General features: G+C 31.7%; 1 protein-coding gene across 1 annotated transcript; it reads right to left on the bottom strand.

The window, feature by feature from the left end:
* Positions 1–8,794: 8,794 nt before the first annotated feature.
* On the bottom strand, positions 8,795–9,899 carry LOC120067543 (uncharacterized). Its single transcript, XM_090308236.1, has 2 exons — positions 8,946–9,899; positions 8,795–8,855 (listed from the first exon to the last, which is right to left on the bottom strand). The coding sequence occupies exon 1, from the start codon at positions 9,872–9,874 to the stop codon at positions 8,969–8,971; it is 906 nt and encodes a 301-aa protein (XP_090164362.1). The 5' UTR covers positions 9,875–9,899; the 3' UTR covers positions 8,795–8,855; positions 8,946–8,968.
* Positions 9,900–25,276: the final 15,377 nt, after the last annotated feature.

Genomic DNA, 25,276 nt, shown 5'->3' with positions numbered 1-25,276 from the left:
TTATGATGGTATATGGGTAATTGTGGATAGATTGACAAAGACAGCTAAGTTTTTACCTATTAAAGTTACGTTTACCCTAGACCAGTTAGCTAAGCTGTATGTTGACAGAACTGTGAGTCAGTTTAGGGCTCCAGTTTTGATTGTATCAGACCGAGATTCCGGGTTTACATCAAAGTTTTGGCCTAGCTTGCAGAAAGCTATGGGTACCAAGCTATATTTTAGTACACAGACGGATGGTCAGTCTGAGCGAACGATTCAAACACTACAGAACATGTTGAGGGCATGTGTATTGCAGTTCAAGGGTAGTTAGGATACACATCTATCGTTGATCGAATTTGTGTATAACAATAGTTACCATTCGAGTATCGGAGTAGCACCGTATGAGGCTTTGTATGTAAGACCATGTAGAACTTTGATATGTTGGAATGAAGTCGGTGAAAGGAAATTATTTGGTCTAGAACGTGTTCAATAGACGACAGACAGTGTTAAAATTATAAGAGAAAATCTTAAAACAGCTCGAGACAGGTAAAAGAGTTATGTCGACAAGCGGAGAAGAGAATTATAATTTGAAGTTGGTGATAAAATATTGCTTAAGTTATCTCCGTGGAAAGGAATACTTAGGTTCGGTAGGAAAGGGAAGTTAAGCCCAAGGTATATTGAACCTTACGAGATAGTAGAAAGAATTGGCCCAATGGCTTACAGGTTGGAATTACCTCTAGAGTTATCTCGTGTCCATGATGTGTTTCATGTGGCAATGCTAAGAAAGTATGTGCCAGATCCTACCCATGTGTTGCCTGAGCAACCAGTGCTGTTGAAAGAGAATTTGTCTTACGAAGAGGAACCAGTGGAGATTCTTGATAGAAAATAGCAAGTCTTAAGAAATAAGACAATACCATTGGTAAAGGTACTATGGCGAAACCATAGCACTAAAGAAGCTACATGGGAAGCTGAAGAGCAAATGATAAACAACTATAAGCAGTTGTTTAATTAACGGACTTGTAGTGAAATTTCGAGGACGAAATTTACTTAAAGGGGAGGTAAATATGAATCCTGAGCCTTAATTTCTCTACTTGAGTATGTTCCCTACTGAGACTAGTGTGGTGAGTAGGAAGATGTGAGAGGTAATGTGTAATTGTAGAGAAAAGGGTGAAAAGTTAAAATAAAAGTTTGAATTTGAAAACTTGACTCTTGGGTAAAGCTTGAAATATTGGCTAAGTATAACCCATGCGTTGAAGGCAAGAAAACTGGCTAAGTGATGTGTCATGCATTGGCCTTGCTCATTTGAGAGGTTATTTGGGCGTTGAAGGAAGCTAAGGTATGGTTGAGAGGAAAAGCTATGCGTGGGAAAGCATGTGGCAGCCAAAGTCTTGAGAGGTTAGCAAAGCATGCGACAACCTTAAGTATGTGCGAACAATGGGCGCTGGGCGTTAAAGTTGCACGCGCTGGACGATCGTGTAGCAGTGATCGGTGCTACACAATGAGGTAAGCGATCGTGTAGCAAATGAGCGATGCTACATGATGAGGTAGGCGATCATTTAGCAAATGAGCGGCACTACGCGATGAGGTAGGCGATTGTGTAGCAATGCACGGAGCTAAGCGATGTGGTAGGCGATTGTGTAGCAAATGCATGGAACTTAACAATGCGGTAGCCAATCGTGCAGCAAAGTGCGACACTAGATGATGCGAAGGGTTACACTAAACGATAATGTTATACGATAGCGTTAAGCGATGGGGCGCTGGCACTACACGATCAACATCAGCGCTAGACAATGACGCTGGTCGATGGCACTACGCGATGGGCGTGGGCGTTAGACAATAGCCGTGCTGCTAGATGAGAGCCATGGTGCGCTAGACAGTGGGCATCAATGCTACACGATGGGTATTAGTGTGCTATGCGTTGGGCGAGATCGTCGGGTGACAAGCATCAGTGTGAGGTCACTAAACGATGAGCTAAACGATGGGGCAGTGAGCTAAATGATTGGACTTGTATTGATCGGCATTAATCACTGATTAAAAACACCAGATGTCCTTAGCCCCGGATTTAGCTCCATGAAAAATTAAGTGTCACGCGATGCTTTAATGAGAAGCGGTGGAAAGTAGTATAAATAGAGGAGGTCAAACTTCAAACGATCAGTTTGATCAATTCCTTCGTGCAAATTTAGAGTTCTTGTGTCGTTGGAAAGTTCTAAGAGTTTATTTTCAGAGTTTCTGGACGAAGTCCTCATCGAATTAAGGATGGAGAAGGAGAAAAAGTACCATAGGTTCTGTTATCGGGTGAATCTGGGCCTTCGTTAAAGAATTGAGTCTCTAGGACAGACCACAAGGAATCTGGAGCTGAATTTTGAGGTCAGATTCCTGAGACAATTTTTTAACAAGTTTGTAGAAGAAAATTTCTTGAGATGAGCTCGGGAATTTGAGTTATTAATTTTGTAAGATAAATCTGCAATTTTATGAATATGTAGGAAGCTGCTTGAGTTGAATAAGCTGACAGCTCGAGGAGAAATGCTTGGACAGACCAAGGGCTGAGTTTCTCCGTGCGATAGACCTGCTGTGTAGGCTGAGGAGAGCTTGCAGTGGAGTTTTAGACGTATAAGCAACCTTGAGGATGACCATATGCAGCTATAAGAACACTTAGAGAGAAAAGTGTTGGTTGCATAAGTGGTGTTGCGTTTGTGAAGAGCGGTTGGAAGCTTTGTATAAGCCAAATTTCAAAGAAATTCCTAAATGTCTAAACCTTCAGGAAGGTGGGTTGTTGTGAAAGTCTTCAAGAGGAAGGCTAAACACAAAGCTTACTTAAGGGTTAGCCTCAAAAAGAAGACCTATGCTAGTAGCTAATATATGCTTTTGTGTTCATAGGATTGACACTAGTGATAGAAGCATATCGACCCTTGAGGAATAGTTCTAAAAGTTATGAGTGACTAAATACTTACAATGTTTTAAAGAAACCATGTTTTAAAAGAAAGATTAATCTCATGCTAGCTAGTTTGACAAAGTAATTTACAAGCAAACCATGAGTGATGTTTTAAACGCATGCCATGTATGAAAGTTTATTGAAAAACTATTCATGTGTGTTTAATTACACAAAGCATACGTTAGCATCTTTAAAGACATATTTTCTATGTGTTACGCTTTACATGCTTTAAAGAGAAATTCATTGTATGACTAGTTTTACTTGAAACTCCATACCGAGGGACATTTGAGAAGGTATCCGAGCAACTTGATACTGAGGGAAAGTTTTGAGAAGATATCTGAGCAAAAGTACCTAAGGTATGATGGTACTTAGTTATGGCCACTTGCACGTAGGAAGTTAAATTCAGAGATTGAGCAAAAGGGTTCTCTCTTGACTAGTAGTTGACGTTGGGATTTAACCGTACCAGGGTTATTCTCACCTCACGAACATTTTAATGTTTTATGATGAAAACAACTTTATATGCTTTATGCTTGGAAAATGTTTATACTGCAGTACTGTAAAAATTTGTATTTCAGTTAAATCTCTTTATTGAGACTTTTGCATGAGAATCAATTTTCTTTCTTAAGTCACTCACTGGGCTAGCAAGCTCACCCCGTTTTCAAATGTTTTCCTTTCCCCAGGTAGCGGTCAAATCCTCACGAGGTAGCTCTGCATTTGCTCTTTCACTAAAGGACAAAGTTAATCTAACCCATCTGTTAGGTGGTTACTGTAAATATTGTACACATGTTACAGTTGTTCATATAGGGACTAAGTTTATGGGTATCGGGACTTATGAAACTAGTAATGTAATCTCTCTAAATATTTTATATGTAAACTTAATGTTTATAGCCATAGAGGAATATGGGATTGCATGTTGGTATCAGAGTTATTTCCGCTAGAGATATTAGGTAGTAAGTATCAGCAAAAGGGTTGATAACTGTTGCAGTCATATCCTTTCCTAGGCTCAGAGAGTGGTCTGGACCTATTCAATAAAGAAGATGAGTGTAGATTAAGCATGCCACGCCTTTCCAATCGAAAAAGAGTTTGTTTTCTGTCAAAGAAGCATGCTTAACGGATGGGGTGTGACATAATTATTTTTACTAAGTGATTGTTTAAGTTTGCCCAAAAGTAACATTTACTTTGGAAAGTTAAACAATTTTTATTTCATTCATTAAACATTTTAACAAATATTAATAAAAAATTGCATGTTGGTAGCAAATCTATCTAATTCACCTTTCCAGATAGGTTCCCAAGTAGGGGTGTTTTGTTTCTGTCAGCTTAAATACCCCAGCCTAGCCAGAACCCACTTTAGACAAACGGTACCTTATAGATAGATTTGTTACAAATTTAATATTTTATTGATATCAATTTAATCCTATTAAACTAATTTAAAAGATTAATCTAATTTCTAATATCATTAAAAATTTGTGAGCTTACGTCTATCTCAGTCATATTTTAAAACTATTTTAAAAAATGATTTTACCTAAGTTTGCATGTAACTCTTGGTTATTGTCTAATACGTGAATGATCAAAATCAGATCATTTGTAGTACTTTACAACATTTGTAACACCTACAAAGCGGGCCATACTTGTAGTGTCACAAGGATAAGGTATCTAGCCTTATCCATATATTACAAACCATTTAGGTTATCACTTAAACATGATCCACCTGTATGTCTCCAGATACATATTTAAGTTACAACGATAACCATGGATGTTAATTTATTGGTTTGTGGTTAATGCAACTAAAATATCATATATTTCATAGACAGAATTGAACAAAATATCAAATATTATAAATCACTTAAATGTTTTTTCATACAAGGTTTACAAACTATAGGTCCCTACGAGATTGAGGGCATCAACCCAACATATCACTGATAGATTTTCATTTACTATTTATATTTAATATTTCGTTACAATAATCAAACTTGATGATCAACTTGTTGGTGTTAGGTCACTTATGAATTAGGTACTTTCAAGTCTTAGATACGAAACTCAGCATCATAATTCTTATGAAAAAAGGGGAAGAAGCAAAAATCAGATAATGGAAAGAAATTTTTTTTTTAAAAAAAAAAAAAAAAAAGAGAAGAAGCAAAAACTGAAGAAATGAAAGAAAATAGGACAAAAATAAAAAACCGGAGAAATGAAAGAAAATTTTTTAAAAATAAAAGGGAAGAAGCAAAAACGAGAGAAAGAAAAGAAAGTAAAAAATAAAAAAGGGAATGGAAGAAGCAAAAAACGGAGAAAGGAAAGATAATAAAAAAAACAAAAAAAAAGGGAATAAGCAAAAACCGAAGAAAAGAAAGAAAATTAAAAAAAGAAAGGAAGAAGAAGGAAAGGAAAGAAAATATAAAAAAAAATATAAAAAAAAAAATGAAAGGGAATAAGCAAAAATCAGATAAAGAAAAGAAAATTAGAAAAAAAAAAATCAAACTTTAACTAGTCAACACTTCTATATTTGCAAATATTTTAAAGAGATGGTATATTGTTAGATTTTTTTTTTCCTTATTTTACTTTTATTACAAATATATATGTATATTTTTGTTATTGATCTCGCTTTAGAGACTAAATTCAACTTGTAGAGTTAATCCTTTTGTTATGGATTTTTTGTAATTTTTATCCTTTGTTATGCACGTTTTGTTCAATCACCTGTTAATTTCATCAAACTAAATAAATAAATAAATAAACGATGCCAAAACATCTCCAAACTCATTGTTTAGCTCAACAATTTTGTAGTAGAGATTGAATCATTGACATTTGAAAAGATAATCTAGTCATTACTGTGATTTATGATCCCAATGCAAACAATAAGTCAGAGTCCCTTAAAAAACTCCTAGTGTATAAAGCAACGTTCGGGTCCCCCAATCATTGCAGGGGTCCCTCACTCGGGTATCAGGACGAGAAAGGATATAACGGTGCATTGAAAGATCCAACAACCAAAAGAGCATCAGAAGGTGAAATTGTAGGTTTAGAAGCAGGAAACTCCTGAAGCTGAAAGTAATCTCTTTTCTCTTGTTACCACACCATTATAGAATGAGACGAGCCCTTATGTCGCCTAGATGAAGTTGCAATCCGATTGAGAAGAAGGTATTCCTCAACTAAAATCACAAAGTTATATTAGTGTGTGTGTGTTTTTTATTCAGAGTTCTCTCTCCTATGTTACATCCAATGTCACCCAACTTCTTTTTTCCTTCCACTCTCTCTTGGTTGATGTTAAGCTGTCATTGTCTATCACGATCTCTACGTCATCTCTACTTGATTGTTATTTCAATTCTTCTAATCATCATCGACTTCCTTGTGTTCCAACGTTGGCACTATCTTCTTTTTCTTGTTTATGAGTTGTTGTATTTCTTATGTATGTTGCGTCTTTGTTCGTTATTGTTTTATCTATGATTTGGATGAATATTTTCATTTTTCTAGACCCAACTCAACTCAACAATAAGTTGGTTTCTTCACGAAGTAGATATTATTAACTCGAAATTTTAGGTTGGGATAGAAAAACACTTTAACTCAACCTAAATGAAAAAATGTTTTATACTTGTTCACAAATTGCTTCATAATTTGTTTATAGAAGTTAGGGTGTGTTTGGAATATATTTTCAATAATTTAAAAAAATAAGTCATTTTAGAAGAAACTTGAGTGTTTAGTAACCAATCAAAATAGCTTTTGAAGTGTATTTTAATCAATTTTTATCAAATAAAAATGAGTGTTTTGAAAAATTCTTTTCTCTCAAATCAATCCAAATAGACCATAAAATGACAAGTTGTAACTGTATTAGCCTTTTTTTTTCTTTTCATAGTGAGGAAGTTAAAACTAAAGGTTACCCAAGTTAAAGTTTCAAAGATTGTGTGTTATGAATGGCGTGGTTTTTTATTTTTTATTTTATTATTTTTTTAAAAAAAAATTAAATTTATAATCACTACTTCTACTTATAGATTCATTTGCATTAATTATTGTATATTTTTCTGGAGTGTTTTCAAAATGGAAACCAAATTTTTGAAATTTAAAAAGATAGTTTAAAATAAACTGACTTTCTTTTTGAAATTTGGCTAAAAATCCAATGTTTGCTAAGTATAAAAGATAAAAACGATTAGTAAAATTATGAGAAGGCAAATATTGTATTTAATATTTTGTATCATAGTGTTTTATATTATGTTATTATTTATTTCTCATATGTTAAAGTCTGGTAGACCTCTTCCGTCCATGGTATCATACTCTTCTTCTTCAAATCAATGGTAGACTATGCCATTTGGTTTCTCTTCAGCCTTAAAAATCTTCTTCAAAATCCTCTTTTGGCTTCCTCTTCAAATCTCATGAGTTGCTTTTGGCTTCCTCTCTCCTTCTTTAGCTAATTCAAATTTCTCACTATAAAATATCATACTCTTTTGGCTTCCTCTTCAAATCTCATGAGTTGTTTTTTATTTTTCTCTCATTGTCCAATTCTTACACCAATTTTATCACAACAAAATTTAAACCATAACTTCAAGTTAAACTATAAAATTCCACAAAACTCCAAAAATAAAAATGAAATATTATTTTAAATGACAAAAATGTTAAATTTTTTTTACAAATTAAGCAAAATATCACAGTTTATCTGTGATAGACTGCGATAGACAGCGATAGACTACTATCTATATCTATCTGTATCATGATAAATACATATAATAATCTGTCACCGTTTATCGCAATCTATCATAGATAGTAAAATTTTGCTATATTTGTAAATATTTTGGTTAAATTTCAAAACAACACAATAAAAATCTTCCAACTTACAAAAACTATGAATAGCCAAATGCAAAATGAACATAATTTGCTGTTAACATGTTCTCAACTACTAACATATAATCTTGTTAAGACATATAAGTCCTACTGTTCTCTTGGTGCTTCTATTATCCTCTTTATTTTTGTTATAATCTATACATCTTAATTAAAGAGGGCAATTTTTTTAATGAGATAAACAAAATTTTAAATAGTCAACAAGCAGGAGAGTAAAAAGGGAGGAAGATAAACAGAGAAAATAAAGAAGTAATAGGTCATAGAATGAAATAGTAGAGAGAAAGAAAGTAGAAGAGGTGATGCGATGTAGATAAATAGTAAGAGCATTTTAAACTTTTTTTTTTTAAGTAAGGATACTAATGCAACTTTTGAAAGTTTATAGATATTTATGCAACAAGGTGTTAATGGTTATTGTTCATATATTAAAAGTAAAGGTATTTTTTAAACTTTTTCTCTTTTTCCAAGTTTAAAGGTATTTTTTAAACTTCTGAAAATTCAAAGGTATTGTTGAAACAAGACACTAACAATTTCCATCATAAACTAATGACAAGAGTACTTTTGAATATTTCTTTTGAAAATTTAAAGGTATTTTTAAAACTTTTGAAAGTTGAGAACTATTTTTGACACAAAGTACAAAGTTCAAGAGTATTATTTATAGGTACACTTGATTAGTATAAGTAGTAACTTTCACTTATTTTAAATCTTTTTTTACTATACTTTTATATCCTCAAGATTTCTCTTATTCGAATGTGATCTCGGTCTATTCATATGTCCTTCTTTAACTTGTGTGTTACAAAATTGACATATATATGTGATAGTGACTAAGAAATTTGTCCCTGTGTAGTATTAGGGAAAAAAAAATGACAATTATATTTAGACTATTTAATGGCCATTGTGTTGTATTTTATTATGAGTCCTTTCTCAATGAGGAGCGAGGCCTACTGAACAAATACCTAATCATTGATCCTAAAGATTAGGTAAAACCCTACAATCAATATACAAATACAATGTGGGTTGGCAGTTTAGATTTTCTTATTAAATTTCCAATAGGAAAAACATGAAAAATAGGCAAGAAGAAAAGTAAGTAGATATATTTTCTTGAAACACCATCAACCATAGGCCATGCCTGCAATTTACAAAGAAGAAAGATGAGCACTATAAGCATAGAACATTGAGTAGCCAAAAGCTCTTATTTATGCTAATTTAGCTTAATTACATTGCTTCACTTCAATACACAACTCAGTTGGATGTTGGTGGCTTGTACGGAGGCTTGTAAGAATATGGTGGCGGTAGAGCTGGTTTGTCAATTGGCATCGGTGGTTTGTGTATGGGATCCATAGGAGACTTCGGTGGCTTGTAAATTGGACTTACCGGTGGCTTGTAAATTGGAGTAAGGGGAGGTTTAGGTGGCTTGTAAATTGGAATCACCGGTGGCTTGTAAATTGGAACCACCGGAGGTTTGGGTGGCTTGTAAATTGGACCTACCGGAGGCTTGGGTGGCTTGTAAATTGGACTCACCGGAGGCTTGGGTGGTTTGGGTGGCTTGTAAATTGGGCCTACTGGAGGCTTGGGTGGCTTGTAAATTGGACCTACCGGAGGCTTGGGTGGCTTGTGAATTGGATCCACTGGAGGCTTGGGTGGTTTGGGTGGCTCGTAAATTGGGCCTACTGGAGGTTTGGGTGGCTTGTGAATTGGACCTACCGGAGGCTTCGGTGGCTTGGGTGGCTTGTGAATTGGATCTACCGGAGGCTTGGGTGGTTTGGGTGGCTCGTAAATTGGGCCTACCGGAGGTTTGGGTGGCTTGTGAATTGGACCTACCGGAGGCTTGGGTGGCTTGGGTGGCTTGTAAATTGGTTCTATCGGAGGCTTGGGTGGTTTGGGTGGCTCGTAAATTGGGCCTACTGGTGGCTTGGGTGGCTTGTGAATTGGACCTACCAGAGGCTTGGGTGGCTTGTAAATTGGGCTCACTGGAGGCTTGGGTGGCTTATAAATTGGAGTAACCGGAGGTTTGGGTGGTTTGTAAATGGGAACGGATGGTGGTTGTGGAGGTTTAGGGATAACGACGTAATCTCCGAGGGCCGGTTTGGTGAAAACCACCGTGAGCAGCCCAAGAAGCAGAGCTATTAAGTACTTGGAAGAAGCCATATTTGTGATGAGGAGGTTGAAAAGAATGGCACCTATATTTATATAGACAAATTATAAGGTAAAATATTAAAAAATATATGAATTTTTTTTATTACTGTTAACCTTTTTTTATTAGAAAGAAAAAAAAATATTTCAAGACTACCAAACACCATTTTTTTTAGACAAATATATATATGGATGATAGATGAAAGGATCATAATATTAATCAGGTAAGAACAACATTGCAACGATTTGAACACAAGATTTCATTATCGTTTTCTCTAATAACATACTCCAGTCTTCAAGTATTTTGTTCCATAAAAAAATAATACAAAAAGGAGTTGGAGAAGAACTCAGAAAAACAAATATTTAATTATTGATTAAGTAAATGAGTAAACGTAATTTTTTTTCCCTAAAATAGAGTAAAGATAAATTTAGTACTATATAATACTTTAATATTATTAATGATGAAATTCTCATTCATGCTTTTAGAGATTTTAAGAGTAATTATTTAGCTAACATGAACATAACTCAATTGGTACAAATATACTATCAACCTCGTTTGAGATCAAGGTTTCAATTCCTCTTCTCCACGTATTCTTTACAAAAATTGTTATCCTACACCCTTTTAAGAAGAGCAAGATTAATCAAATAAACTAAGACAAGGCTATCACATAAAAATTGTCATCTTAGCCTAGACGCTCCTCTATGAACAAAAAAATCGGACATATTTAATATTTTTAGCATATTTGATATATATATTTTTAAACTAAATGATTTATCAGATATAAGATTGAGTTTATTTAATTGAATATTTAATGATATCTTAAACTTCCAGTTATACGTTAATAAGTCCTCTACTCTTTGTATGAGAAAAAATGTTGCAGATATAATTATATGAAACTAATACAAATTTTAGGTATTTGATTTTAGTTTAATGTTTAGATTTATTAGTTGTATTTTAATCTTCAACAGCTTAATTAATACAAATTCAAAAGTTGATGTACTAAACTTATAATATATAGTTTTAACTAAAATGATAATAAAAAGAAAATTAAAAGAAAAAGTGTGAAATATATATAGTACTATAATAAAGTATAGGTACAGATTTGTCGGCAATGAAGTGTGAAATTTAGATTGGACAACTGTAACTTTTAAATCGTTTGTTGTACTAAAAGTAGCCATCACAAAGAAAAGTCCAAAACATTTGCAATATTTGGTGCAAAATGATTCAAATTTCAAACCTTTGGTTCACTTTTTCAATTGCCTTATATCTTAATTTTATAACACAATCTACTTTCACATAATAATAATTGACATCACTCACTCCTTTAAATTTCATATCTTGTTTGTTTGTACAAAATAACATACAAAGCTATCACACTAAAGTAAAAATATTTAATCTAAATTGAGAGCTTAGTTGCAATCTTGAGGGGGCTGAGTTGAGTTATCGATGATGAAGTTAATATGTTAGAATTAGGAATTCTATGTTTGGAGTACAAAATTGTTTAGTTGGAACTCTTCAATAAATGTTTAAATTTCAATACGATTGAAATTTGTGGAATTGAGTTATTTAACACTGACTTATAAAGTTGATGAGCCAAACATCCTCTTAAGGGGCCGTTTGTTTTTTGGTAATGTAGATAATCGAAATTTTAGTTGAAAGAATTATAGGAATTATAAATGTCCGACATCTTTAGATTACCATATTTGTTTTATTGGAATTATATATCATAATTTATGACATTCCTGGGTAGAAATTCCAAGAAACAAATACAATTATCAATGTGTGCGGGTATGCGAAATTTTAGAATTATCAATGATAGACACTAATAGACTTCAATCAGTGTCTATTAATATCTCTGATAGATACTGATAGACTTCTATCAGTGTCTATCAACGTCTATCATTGATAATTTTAAATTTTGCTATATTTTTTAAATATTTTTTTATATTTAAAAACAACCCTTTCAACTTTAAACTTTTATATCTTTCGTACCTTCTTTTTTTAAGGAAGATAAAGATTGTATTAGGTGGTTTTTTTTCTTATTATTTATTTTTATTGAAAAAAAGACAAATTTGTTTCATTTCAAATTTTGTTACACGTTTGATCGTGTTTCTTTATAAATTAAAAGAGAAAATTAGAAAAAGAACCATTGATACCAAATGCATATGTGTAACATTCAAGTTGGTATGTAAATATTATAGAAAATTACATATTAAATTTTATTTTTAATTGAGTTTCTATTTTAAATTTTATATTTTAAATCTAGTTGGTAAATAGCACTGTTATATTTAAGACATTAAAATTTAATTTTTATTGATCGTTAAATAACAAAACAAAATATTAATTTAATAATTAAACAAATAAACAAGTAAGAAAATATCTAAGAAATAAAATAATGATAATATAATAAAATTAATAAGAATTATTTAGAAAGTTAAAAAAGTAAAAAAAAAAAAAAAAAGAAAGAAAAAGTAAATATTTTGATTTTTGAAGAAATATTCGAAAAAGAAAAAGAAAAAGGAAAAAAAAATATTATTAAGAAAAAAGATCTAGAAAGTTTGAGTAAGAGAAAAATAATTAATTAATTGTGTGTGACGTTAAAAAAAAAAATGAAAAGTGGGAATGGCGGTAGACTTTCCATGAATAAGAGTGGTGGGAGTGATATTTTAGTGTGAGATAAAATTGGGAGCATCTCTCTTTGATTTTGACTAATTCATGTAAGTTATTTTTTCTTTCTTCAATTTTCTTCTAGTTTAAAATTTATGAAAAATATTAGTTATAAGATTTGAAATATGTGTAAATATGGACAAAATTAATTACCAATATTATTGCAGTAATAAAGTTCCTTTATACAAACATGAAAATGAAGTAACAACTAAACAAAAGTTTGAAGTTAAACTAATATTACTAGTATTATAATTCTATACTACTAGTACTACCCTACTACTATTACTATTGATATTATTGTTCATATTACTACTATTATTGATAAATCAACGTTATTATTGTTATTATCAATATTATTGTCATAATTACTATTAATACTACTACCGTTGTTATTACTACTAATTACTACTAATATTATTTAAATACAATTAATATCATTATAAAATTAATATTATTATTGCAACTACTATTTAATAATAATGTTATTTTTATTATTATCATTAATACTATTACAACTATTATAATTATTACTCTTAATGTTATTACACTATTACTACTACAATTATACTAATGTTGTTGGTATTATTATTATTATTATTATTATTATTATTATTATTATTATCACCTTCATGGTCTTCATGATCGCCGTCGTCATCATCATCGTGAAAGAATTAATGGTAACCATTTTAATACTCTGAAGACTTATTAATTACAATTCTATAAAAAGTTTATATAATAGCCTTAAAGCTAGTTTTAGTCATTAGCGCTTGTTCATGGAATTTATAGGATCGAACCATACGTATTAATTAGGAATAAATAGAATCCTAATCCAAGTAGCTTATTTCACAATCTCTTTATGCTATTTATGGTAGTGTTTATTTGTTATGTTGCATTATTATGTTATTATTATATTGCATTACATGTTTAAAACACATTTCTTTATTAGTGATCTCATGCATTATGCATGTTCACAATTATATCAAAGATCAAATTCAGCTTTTTAAGTGTAGGCCACACTACCAAGGCTAACAGGGTATATATGGTAGTACTCCTCTACAGTTTTTATGTTATATTTATGCTAGATGCTAGTAAGATATGTATGCTTGCAGTCATCTAGTCCCATCTTATGTTATGTAAAGATTGGTGCCGAATGTGACTATGGCTCTAATGATTGCACACCACCGCTAATTATCAGATGAGTTAGTTTCACTTAAGTCCACATCTTCTTAATAGGCGGTGGAAACTCATGTTGAAGCGTATCTAATTATCTCATGTTATGACAAGTTCATGTTTTGGGCCCTAATCGTATGTTTTTTATGACACATTGTATGTGATTGTGCATTTGGGCATTACCTTAGGTGAGAGGTACTTACTAGGTATATTATATACTCTTCTTATGCCACAGGCTTTGTAAGTGAGGGAACAACATGGGAGACATGACTGAATGTCACTGAAAGAAGCAACCATAAAACTTACTGTTTTGATCATATCTGCATTTTGTTCCATAAAAATAAAACGATTTTATGGAACTTAGTGTTTTGTAAAAGAACTTTTTTGTAAAGTTTTTCCTTTTAACTAATAGAAGTTTTTGATGTTTTCTTCTAATTTTTTTTTTTTTTTACCAAAACACATTTCATGATAGGAATGTTTAGCCATGCATGTCATAGAGATCAGACCTTGTTATGTAAGGGTCCAATTGTTAGAATATATTTCTAAAAATTGTAAATGAGAAATTAAAAATTAAAATGAAAAAAAAAAAAACAAAACAAAATAAAGTTACCTAATGAGGCTTGAATATTTGAATTTTTGTACCAAAACAAGCAAAGAGCTCAACTAGCATACAATGTGTTAGTAACTAAAAGTCTTATAGTTCGAATCTCTTCCCCCCTTATTGTACAAAAAAGAAATATTTGATTCCTTAGACATTTAATATTATATGTAGAAATATCTACGAGGTGAGACAGGGTTGGGGATGATGGCTTCCCCGCTCCCCGTCTCTGCTCCCCATTTCATTCCCCATCACTATCCAATTTCCACAGACATCGAAACGGGGATCACATAGAATTCGTAAAGATTGGGTTCCCGCTGGACTCTGTTCCCTGTTTGATTATTTTTAAAAAATCAATTAACATACATCACTATAATGGAAAAGTTTTAATTAAATGGTTAACTTTTATATGATTAGTTCTACATGGACAATTAGAATTTGAAGAGAAATTACTCAAAATTTTCAAGTTGAAGAAATAATTATATATCAAATTATTCATATACCTAATCTAAAATTATATATTATTTGTTTTTGATTTGTTAGTAACTTTCTTTCTTTTCTTTCTTTTTACTTTAGAATCTTCGTTTAGAGTAAGAAAAGTACGTGGTCTCACATGTAATCTCAAACTAGTTAAACTACCATATGGGATTAGATTTGAAGTATCATGGAGAAAAAAACGACGCGTTGGAAAGTACATAGTCCCACATGTAATCTCAAACTAGTTAAACTACCATATGGGATTAGATTTGAAGTATCATGGAGGAAGAAACGATGCGTTGGAGATAATGCTAATATCTTTAAAAGTCAATGCACTATCTTAGCTAAATAAGTCAACTTTACTCCTTTACAAGTAAATAGTTGGAGAGATATTGATACAACAACAAAAAAGAATCTATTTGAGCTTACATTGGTATGTGAAAAAAAATAATAATTTTTTTCCTTTAATTTACTTCCTACATAATTAAATTACAACTACCATTTTTTTTTGCAGGAACGATTTAAAGTTGAAGGTCATGAGACTTTAGTATTGTTTCAAATTCACCAATCTTATAATAATTGGAGAGACAGTTTTAAGAAAAAATGGTTGTACAAATATGATACAGTTGCAGAAGTTTTAGTAAATATTCCACCAGAAATTACAAGAGAAGATGCAGAATATCTTTCAAAGTTGTGGAAGTCAACTGAATATCAGGTTGTAATCTAATATCTTTTTCTTGTACATAAAAAAATGTACTTATTGTTATTTATTTATTTTTTATTGATGCTCATACTCTACTTTTGAAATACAGGAGATGTGTATAAGAAAACAAAAGAACCGTTCTAAATTGAATGTATATCACACATGTGGTTCACAAAATATACAACAAAGAGTTGAAAAAGAGGTAATTAGATGAAAAATTACATAAACTTCTTTAATTTAGTCAAATTATCTAATATATAATATTTTCACTTAAATAGGTTTGAGTTACTAACGAAGAACCGAGTCGAATTAGAATTTGGGAGCTAACTCACTTGAGCAATAATAGATTGGTTGTGAATGAAACTACACAGGAGAAATTGGTAAGTACAAAATAATGGATAGATATGATGTTATTGGCTAGAGTTTGAGTAAAGGTCATTAATTTATCATCTTTGTTGCTTTGTTCTAGAAATGATTGATTTAAAGAAGTCTCTAGCTTATCCCCTCAGAATTCTTGGACTATTGTCTGATGAGCTATAGAACATATCTTGTTCAAGCAAAGTCTTATCTATAAAAAACTCATATCATTGTCCTACGATATTTAACATTGTGAAGTATGAATATTTCAAACTAGTAGTTTCCAAGTTTTCAACTTGTTGATTAAACAAAAATTATAGTTAGTTTAGACTATAGTGTCATTTTAGAGTTCAAGATTAGGAATTGGATCAAACTGATGCAGTCCAAGTTCTTTCTATATTATAGAGGTTTAAAACTTCTCCAAGATCTTATTTGTTTTACTTCTTTCCCTTTTCTTTCACTACTTCTTAGGAAAATTGCTCGTTATTTTATTTTTGGTTTCAATTTTTCTTATGCTCTTCCACAAAATCTAACATTCCATAGATTTTCAATACAATTTGGATCAATAAAAGGAAAGAAATGAAAATGGAATTCCTAGAATTTGGTGAATCTAAAATGGGTTTCAAAGACATGTGTTTGTTTGTTGTATAGATTTCAATCTATCAAATATTATGGTTCTAACAAAGACACGTGTTTGTTTTTTGTAAACATTTAAATTTATATGTGTTAGTTTTGAATTATAATATGTGAATTTGTATTTGTAGTCGGAACTTAAATCATATGCTTCTCAAGTGATTGATGGTACACTTGATATGAATGAGGATGAGATTTTCGTACGAGTATTTGGACTGGAGAAACACAAGCGTGTTCGTGGTTATGGAGTAGGTGTTACTCCTTCTGAGTTGTTTGGATCATCATCTACTATACGCGATCTTAAGTGTTGTCTTAATGAGTCCGAACAACGACTTCAAGAATCTGAACGAAAAAGAAAAGAATATGAACAACAAAAAGAGATTGAGGTAGAAGCACTTAGGCATCAAATAAGCGAATTAGAAAATCGTAATGATGGCAGAGATGCATAAAAAATTTGTTTCTAGTTGATCAATTATAGTTTGATGTTATAGAATAGCCTTTTGGTGTACTTTTATGACATGTGAGTTTACTTCCATCTATGTCATTGTCTATTTTTTCTATTCTATTCTTATACTTTGTAATTCATGATACTACATGTAGATGAATTAGTAAAAACAATCTTCCGAAATTTGTCAATAAATGTGTTAAAAGGTTTTGTAAGAGAATTTTTTAAGGATATACAATTGTTGATAAATAAGTTTTTATGAAGGTTTTAAAAATTTTGAAAATAACATGATAAGCCTTTAAAATAATGAAAACCTTCGAAGAAAACTATTTGATAATAGATAATTATCGATAAATAATTTGACAATTATCGAAGATATATAACATTTGAAAAATAATAATTTTCGAAAGTTAATCAACCTTTGAAAAAAAAATTTTGACGGATCTATTTCGACACTTTTCAAAGTTTGAGATAACCTTTGAAAAAAATGTATCGAAGGTCTATTAAATGTTTTTTCGAAGGTTTTGACCTTCGAAAAAAGTCAATTTTCTTGTAGTGCAAGTTGTAACTGTATTAACCATAAGTTAAATTTTTAAAGATTGTGTGTTTTGAAAGCCATGGTTTTTTATTTTTTTATTTTTTGAAATTAGACTTTTAATCACTATTTCTACTTATATTTGTATTAATTGTTATATATTTTTCTAGAGTGTTTTCAAAATACAAACTAAATTTTTGAAATTTAAAAAGATAATTTAAAATAAAGGGAAGGCAGACATTGTATTTAATATTTTGTATCATAGTGTTTTATATTATGTTATTATTTATTTCTCATATGTTAAAGTCTGGTAGACCTCTTCCGTCCATGGTATCATACTCTTCTTCTTCAAATCAATGGTAGACTATGCCATTTGGTTTCTCTTCAGCCTTAAAAATCTTCTTCAACATCCTCTTTTGGCTTCCTCTTCAAATCTCATGAGTTGCTTTTGGCTTCCTCTCTCCTTCTTTAGTACTAATATTATTTAAATACTATTAATATCACTATAAAACTAATATTATTATTCCTACTACTATTTAATAATAACGTTATTATTATTATTATCATTAATACTACTACTACTATTATAATTATTACTCTTAATGTTATTATACTGTTACTACTACAATTATACTAATGTTGTTGGTATTATTATTATTATTATTATTATTATTATTATTATTATTATTATTATTATTATTATTATTATTATTATTATCATCATCGTCGTCGTCATCATCGTCGTCGTCGTCATCGTGAAAGAATCAATCGTAACCATATTAACACTCTCAAGACTTATTAATTACAATTCATTAAATAATTTTATATAATAGTCTTAAAGCTAGTTTTAATCATAAGCGCTTGTTCATGGAATTTATAGGATCGAACCATAAGTATTAATTAGGAATAAATAGAATCCTAATCGAAGTAAGTAGCTTATTTCACCATCTCTTTATGCTATTTATGGTAGTGTTTCTTTGTTATGTTGCACTATTATGTTGTTATTATTATGTTGCATTACATGTTTAAAACACATTTCTTTATTAGGGATCTCATGCATTATGCATGTTCACAATTATATCAAAGATTAAATTCTTTTTAAGTGTAGCCACACTGCCAAGGCTAGCAGGGTATATATGGTAGCACTCCTCTAGACTCAGTTTTTATGTTATACTTATGCTAGATGCTAGTAAGATATGTATGCTTGCAGTCATCTAGTCTCATCTTATGTTATGTAAAGATTGGTGTCGAATGTGACTATGGCTCTAATGACTGTACACCACCGCTAATTATCAGATGAGTTAGTTTCACTTAAGTCCACATCTTCTTAATAGGTGATGGAAACTCATGTTGAAGCGTATCTAATTACCTCATGTTATAGCAAGTTCATGTTTTGGGCCCTAATCGTATGTTTTTTATGATACGTTGCATGTGATTATGCATTTGGGCATTACCTTAGGTGAGAGGTACTTACTAGGTATATTATATACTCTTTTTATGCCACAGGCTTTGTAAGTGAGGGAACAACGTGGGAGACATGACTGAGTGTCACTGAAAGGAGCAACCATGAAACTCACTATTTTGATCATATATGCATTTTATTTCATAAAAACAAAACGATTTTATGGAACTTGGTGTTTTGTAAAAGAACTTTTTTGTAAAGTATTTCCTTTAACTAATAGAAGTTTTTTATGTTTTCTTCATAGGAGTTTTTGATGTTTTCTTCTAATTTTTTTTTTTACCAAAACACATTTCATGATAGGAATGTTTAGGCATGCATATCATAGAGATCAGACCTTATTATGTAAGGGTTCAGTTGTTAGAATATATTTCTAAAAACTGTAAATGAGATATTAAAATTAAAATGACAAAAACAAAACAAAACAAAATAAAATAAAGTTACTTAATGAGGCTTGAATATTTGAATTCTTGTGCCAAAACAAGTAAAGAGCCCAACTAGCATACAATGTATTAGTAACTAAAAGTCTTATAGTTCGAATCTCTTCCCCCCTTATTGTACAAAAAAGAAATATTTGATTCCTTAGACATTTAATATTATATGTAGAAATATCTACGAGGCGAGACAGGGTTGGGGATGATGGCTTCCTCGCTCCCCGTCCCTGCTCCCCATTTCATTCCCCGTCAACATCCAATTTCCACAGACATCAGAATGGGGATCACATAGAATTCGTAGAGATCGGGTTTCTCGCAGAAAACTGTTCCCTGTTTGATTATTTTTTAAAAATCAATTAACATACATCACTATAATGGAAAAGTTTTAATTAAATGGTTAACTTTTTTATGATTAGTTCTACATGGACAATTAGAATTTGAAGAGAAATTACTCAAAATTTTCAAGTTGAAGAAATAATTATATATCAAATTATTCATATACCTAATCTAAATTTATTAGAATTCATACATATCATTTTTTTTATTCCAATTCAAATATATTCATTATTTTGACCATTAAACAACAAATAATCTTGAAAGTTAAATATATTATTTATATAATAAAAATAAATAATATAATATTAAATTATTATAATAAATATAAGAAAAAAGTTGTTGGGTTTTATGTCCTAAAACTCGTAGTTGTAAAACGATAATAATATTCTATAGTCAATAAATTTGTTATTGATTTTATAAATTGCATACATAAAAGTTTAAATCAAATAAACTAAGATCCATGGCTATTATATGAATACTTGAACTTTCTGTAGAGACATAAAGATGGATCAAGTTCGAGTAAATAGTAAAAACGATCTATAAGTACATGATTAAGGTTGGGTACCTTATTCTGGTAACACTATTGGATGCGGCCTACTCTGTAATTGTTACAAGTTGTTGTAAAGTTACTATAAACGAAGTGATCCGGAATCGTTCATGCGACATGAGGAGTGTGGGTGTCCTATGCAATGAGTTTGCATAAGATCAGACCAAGAAACAAGTCACTCTTATTTTATAATGCTGTTTACTATTGAAGACTGACTATTTCAAAGCGATGACCTTGGTAACTTGACCTTAATCCTAAGCTAACTATGAACTCCTATTTATTTGGGATTATCCTTAGATTTGCATAGGTTAGGGTTTGCTCAACAACATCGGCTCAATAAGCTTCTCATTTCAGGGGTAAGACGAAATAGATAGTTGGGGATATAGGGTGCAAGACGGAATTCATGCCTACCCGATTTAAGGATAGGAGAAAAGTTGTTCTCTCAAGTACTGAATCCAGGTCTTGAACAAGGGGCTCCACCCTCTAACTGGGCTAAGAGAGTTTTGGTTTAGCGACTGGATCACAAACCAGATGTTCATTAAAGGATCAGTAGGAACTTAAGAAACAAGACGTAATCTCGAGGGTAAAACAGACATTTGACCAAGCCGTTATTACAAACAACTTGTGATGGGTCAATTTACGAATTATGGTTAAATCATGTGGACATAATATATATACAGTGAGGGGAGTTCAACTATGGGCTTTAGTGGAGTGACCCATTAGTTAATGAATGTGGGTTAATTCGTGTAATGAGTTTAGCCAATTAATCTCGGATCGTTGGAGTCCATGATACGTAAATCCGCGAGGTCCCCCTACTAGCTCATAAATTGATTAACTTTAGAATAACATGATATTTTAATTTGAAACATTCAAATCACAATTAAAGGAATTAGTAATTACATGAGCTATAATTACACGTTAATTTTATGAATTAAACGTAATAAGAGAATTAATATTTAAATATGATTTAAATATATGAAGGTGGATTTGTGTAAAATTAATTTAATATTTGATATTAAATTAACTAGAATTATTTAAAGTGTTTAAATAATTATTTATTAATTTTATTTAAAAAATTAATTTATGAAATTAATTTTATAAAATTAATAAATAGACATACCCTTGAACGACGTTCCAATTTCTTTGGGTTATGTATCAACACATGTGCTGGGCATCCCCAAATCCTGAAGTGACGTAAACTATCTTTACGTCCTCTCCATAACTCATAAGGTGTTTTTGAAAACTTTTTGATGGAACCATGTTCAAAATATAAACTGTAGTCTCTACTGCATGACCCCAAAAAGAATTAGGCAAATGAGCATAACTCATCATTGAACGAACCATATCCAACAGGGTTCTATTTCTCCTTTCTATTACTTCATTATGTTGTGGTGCACCACGTGCTGTGAGTTGAGACTGAATTCCATGTTCCATTAAATAGTCCTGGAATTTTAAGTCCATATACTCACCATCTTGATCTGATCGAAGTGCTTTAATCTTTTTACCTAATTGGTTCTCAACCTCTGCCATATATTCTTTGAACTTTTCAAATATTTTAGACATATGATGTATTAGGTAAATATAGCCATATCTCAAATAATCATCTATAAAGCTGATGAAATATTCATACCCTCTTCTAGCCTTAACATCCATCGGACCACAAAGGTTTGGATGTACCAGCTTTAGGGATTCTTTGGCTCTAAGACCTTTTCCTGTAAAAGATCTTTTGATCATTTTACCTACAAGACAAGATTCACATGGAGGTAAAAAGTTATCTTCTAACAGATTTAAAAGTCCACTCTTAACCAATCTTCCAATCCTATTAAGATTACTGTGTCCTAATCTTAAGTGCCAAAGATAGGAATTTGGAGAAGTCTTTTGTTTCTTATTTTGAGTTTCAACTGTTTTAAACATCTTTATATTCAAAACAGGTTTTACCTCAGTTGGTTTTAACACGTATAAGTTATTTTCCAGCTTTTCTGAATATACTTTATTACATTTCAAAATAATGAACACTTCATTATTTTCAAAAGAGACTTTGTAATTTTGTTCTAGCAAACATGAGATAAAGCTTAAATTCCTTTTCATAGAAGGAATGTAATAAACATTTTCAAGTAAAATGTGTCTATCTCCAAACAAATAACTTTATATCTCCCACTATTTTAGTTGAAACAACCTCCCCGATCCCTAACTTAAATGTTGTTTCGCCTTCTGTAAGTTGTCTCAGGGAACTAGTTTCCTGAGCAAAAGTACAGATATGATCAGTAGCACCTGTAACTATTATCCAGGTTAATTTATCATGTTCCACTAAACATGTCTCAATGACAAGTAAATCATATTTACTTTGTTGTACCTGTTGGTCTCTAGAAGAACTAGGAGATTGAGGACATTCCTCTATTAAAACAATTTTTAAATCACCATCTACTTGTAAATTCGATTTCCATGTTGAATAATCATTACCGTTAAACATGTTGGAAGCGAGTAAATTTGAGGAATTCAACATGCTGAAATTATAAACAAATTCTAATTTGTAAATTTCTTTTAAACCTAATTCAATTTTAGCAAATTAATAATGTACCCAAAATTTCATTATTTATTTGCAACAATACTATAGTGAGTCATAATAAGTGCAACCGAGGGGCAGTCAAATACTCTTTCACTAATGCAAGACATTCTTGACTAATTACTATATCTAGAACAGCTTTTATTCCTATAGTTATTTAGTTACTGCTTTTGGTCAAGAACTTACTAGCAGTTAGTAATTCTGTAAGTGTAACCCTCCATTTTCAGACTTCAGAGGTCGGCCCCAACGACACTACCAAAGTGGAGAGTCAGGGTTGAGAATGGATCTATGAAATCCTATCCATTTCTGGAGTTTGAGTTGTTCTGAATCCCATGTTACAACCTTCGAGGGGATAGTCGTCGTAAAACGAGTAGCGTAGATCGCATAAAGTCGACAAGCAAGCATAGCATAGGAATCTCACGGTCCAAACTAATGGAAGAGGCTGCAGGACACATTGACACACATCCTTCACCCACTTACTCATCAGGCATGCTTTCTAGCATTCTATCTATATGCAATGCAAACATGCTAGAAATCAATGAATGTGTAGCACCAGGATCTATTAGTACATAAACAGATTGATTACATAGAGTTACTCTACAGTTCCTACGTCTGGAGACTCCTCAGCTTTCTAGTGGATCACTGCATATACTCCACCCTATTGTTGAGGTCGTCCTGCTATTCCCTTCTGCTTGACTCCACTGGAACCCTCACCTCTGGATCTAGTTACTTTTTGCTAATCAACTACTTGAAAAGTAAATTTTTGTTCTACCTGGGCCTTTTGTACTAAATGAGAACAATCTTTCTTAAAATGACCTGTCTGTTCACGTTGGTAACTGATATTTCTGCCAATGTAACATGTTCCCGAATGTTGCTTACCGCAACTCGTACAAGGGGGTTTCCTACCTGTACTAGCTATAGATTCACTAAGATGACCTATCCCAAATCTACTAGCTAAAATAGTTGGTACAAAAAAAAAAGTAGCCAAAATCTTAGACGAAAATGACCTTCTGCCAACAATTACAGAAGCTAAGAAAAGGGATATGGATGAGATGACCTATTCGAGATAATTTTGTACCTTTCAGGTGAAGTGCTTAGGCTAGTAGATGAGGCCACTACTACAACGGAGTTATGAAAAAAAATTAGAAAGTCTTTATTTGACTAAGTCCTTGCCAAATAAATTATATCTAAAAGAGAAATTTTTGGATATAAGATGGACTCTAGTAAAGGCTTAGAATCTTTTGAATACACTGATTGAATCGAATCGAGAAGCTAAGGCAGCTATCAAATATGGACGGGATTCATTGTCCATGGATATAGTGTTGGATGCCTTGAGAACTATAAACCGTGAGATTAAAAAGGAATGCAAGGATGAAGAGTTATTCATGGTCAAAGGCAGAAGTGAGAAAAAGAACAGAAAAGAAAAAAGAGTTGAGGTCTAGGTCAAAATCAAAGGGAAAAGTCAGAAAGTGTTTCCTATGTCATAAAGAAGGACACTTTAAGAAAAAATGCCTTTTGAATAAGAGTAAGGAAGCATCAAGTAGCAAGTATGCAGGGAGAATCTAGTGCAGCAAATGTTACTGATGGGTATGATTCAATAGAGGTCTTGATGGTGTCTAGCAGGGATATTCAGGATACTTAGATCATAGATTTAGGGTGCACATTTCACATGACTCCTAATCGGGATTTCTTGACTGATTTTTAGAAAAATGATAGGGGATCAGTTTTGCTTGGTGATAATGGTGCTTGTGATGTAAAAGAAATTGGGTCAGTTCGAATCAAAACACATGATGGAATTATCAGAATTCTTACAAAAGTAAGGTATGTTCCAGAACTCAAACGAAATCTAATTTCTCTGGGCGAATTAGATAGAGTAGATTATTTCTACAAATCTAAGAATGAAGTTTCGAAAAAGGTTATCAAGGGTTCTTTGGTTAAGCTGAAAGGGCCTTAAGGAATGATCTTTATGTGTTGGAGAGTACTGCAGTTTCAGGTAGTGTTGCTGTTGCATCTTGCAAAGAGACAGATACATCTATGTTATGGTATAAAAGAATAGCTTATGTGAGTAAAAAAGGTCTTCAAGCTCTTTTACAACAAGGTTTGCTTAGAGGAGTTAAAAACATTGAACTCCCATTTTGTGAAGATTGCATAATGGGAAAGTCTACCAGAGTGAAGTTTGGGAAAAGGAAGTATTCTACCAAAGGAATTTTGGATTATGTTCATTCAGATTTGTAGGGTCCTACAAAGGTACCTTCTATGGGAGGTTCAAGATACTTCTTGTCGATCATTGATGATTTTTCAAGGAAGGTGTAGATATATCCATTGAACAGAAGGATGAAGCTTTTGGGAAATTTCTTGAATAGAAAAAGCAGGTTGAGAACCAAACAGGCAGGGAGGTAAAATATCTAAAGACAAACAACGGTTTAGAATTTGTCAATAAAAAATTTGATAAGTTTTGCAAATATGAGGGAATTACGAGGCCTTTCACTATT

This window comes from Benincasa hispida, chromosome 12, assembly GCF_027475165.1.
Source record: "Benincasa hispida cultivar pf3 chromosome 12, pf3_genome.v1.1, whole genome shotgun sequence".
In the NCBI taxonomy this organism is placed as follows: Eukaryota; Viridiplantae; Streptophyta; class Magnoliopsida; order Cucurbitales; family Cucurbitaceae; genus Benincasa; species Benincasa hispida.
Note: the sequence above shows the minus strand (reverse complement) of the source record. Positions and strands in the feature narration are given on the sequence as shown.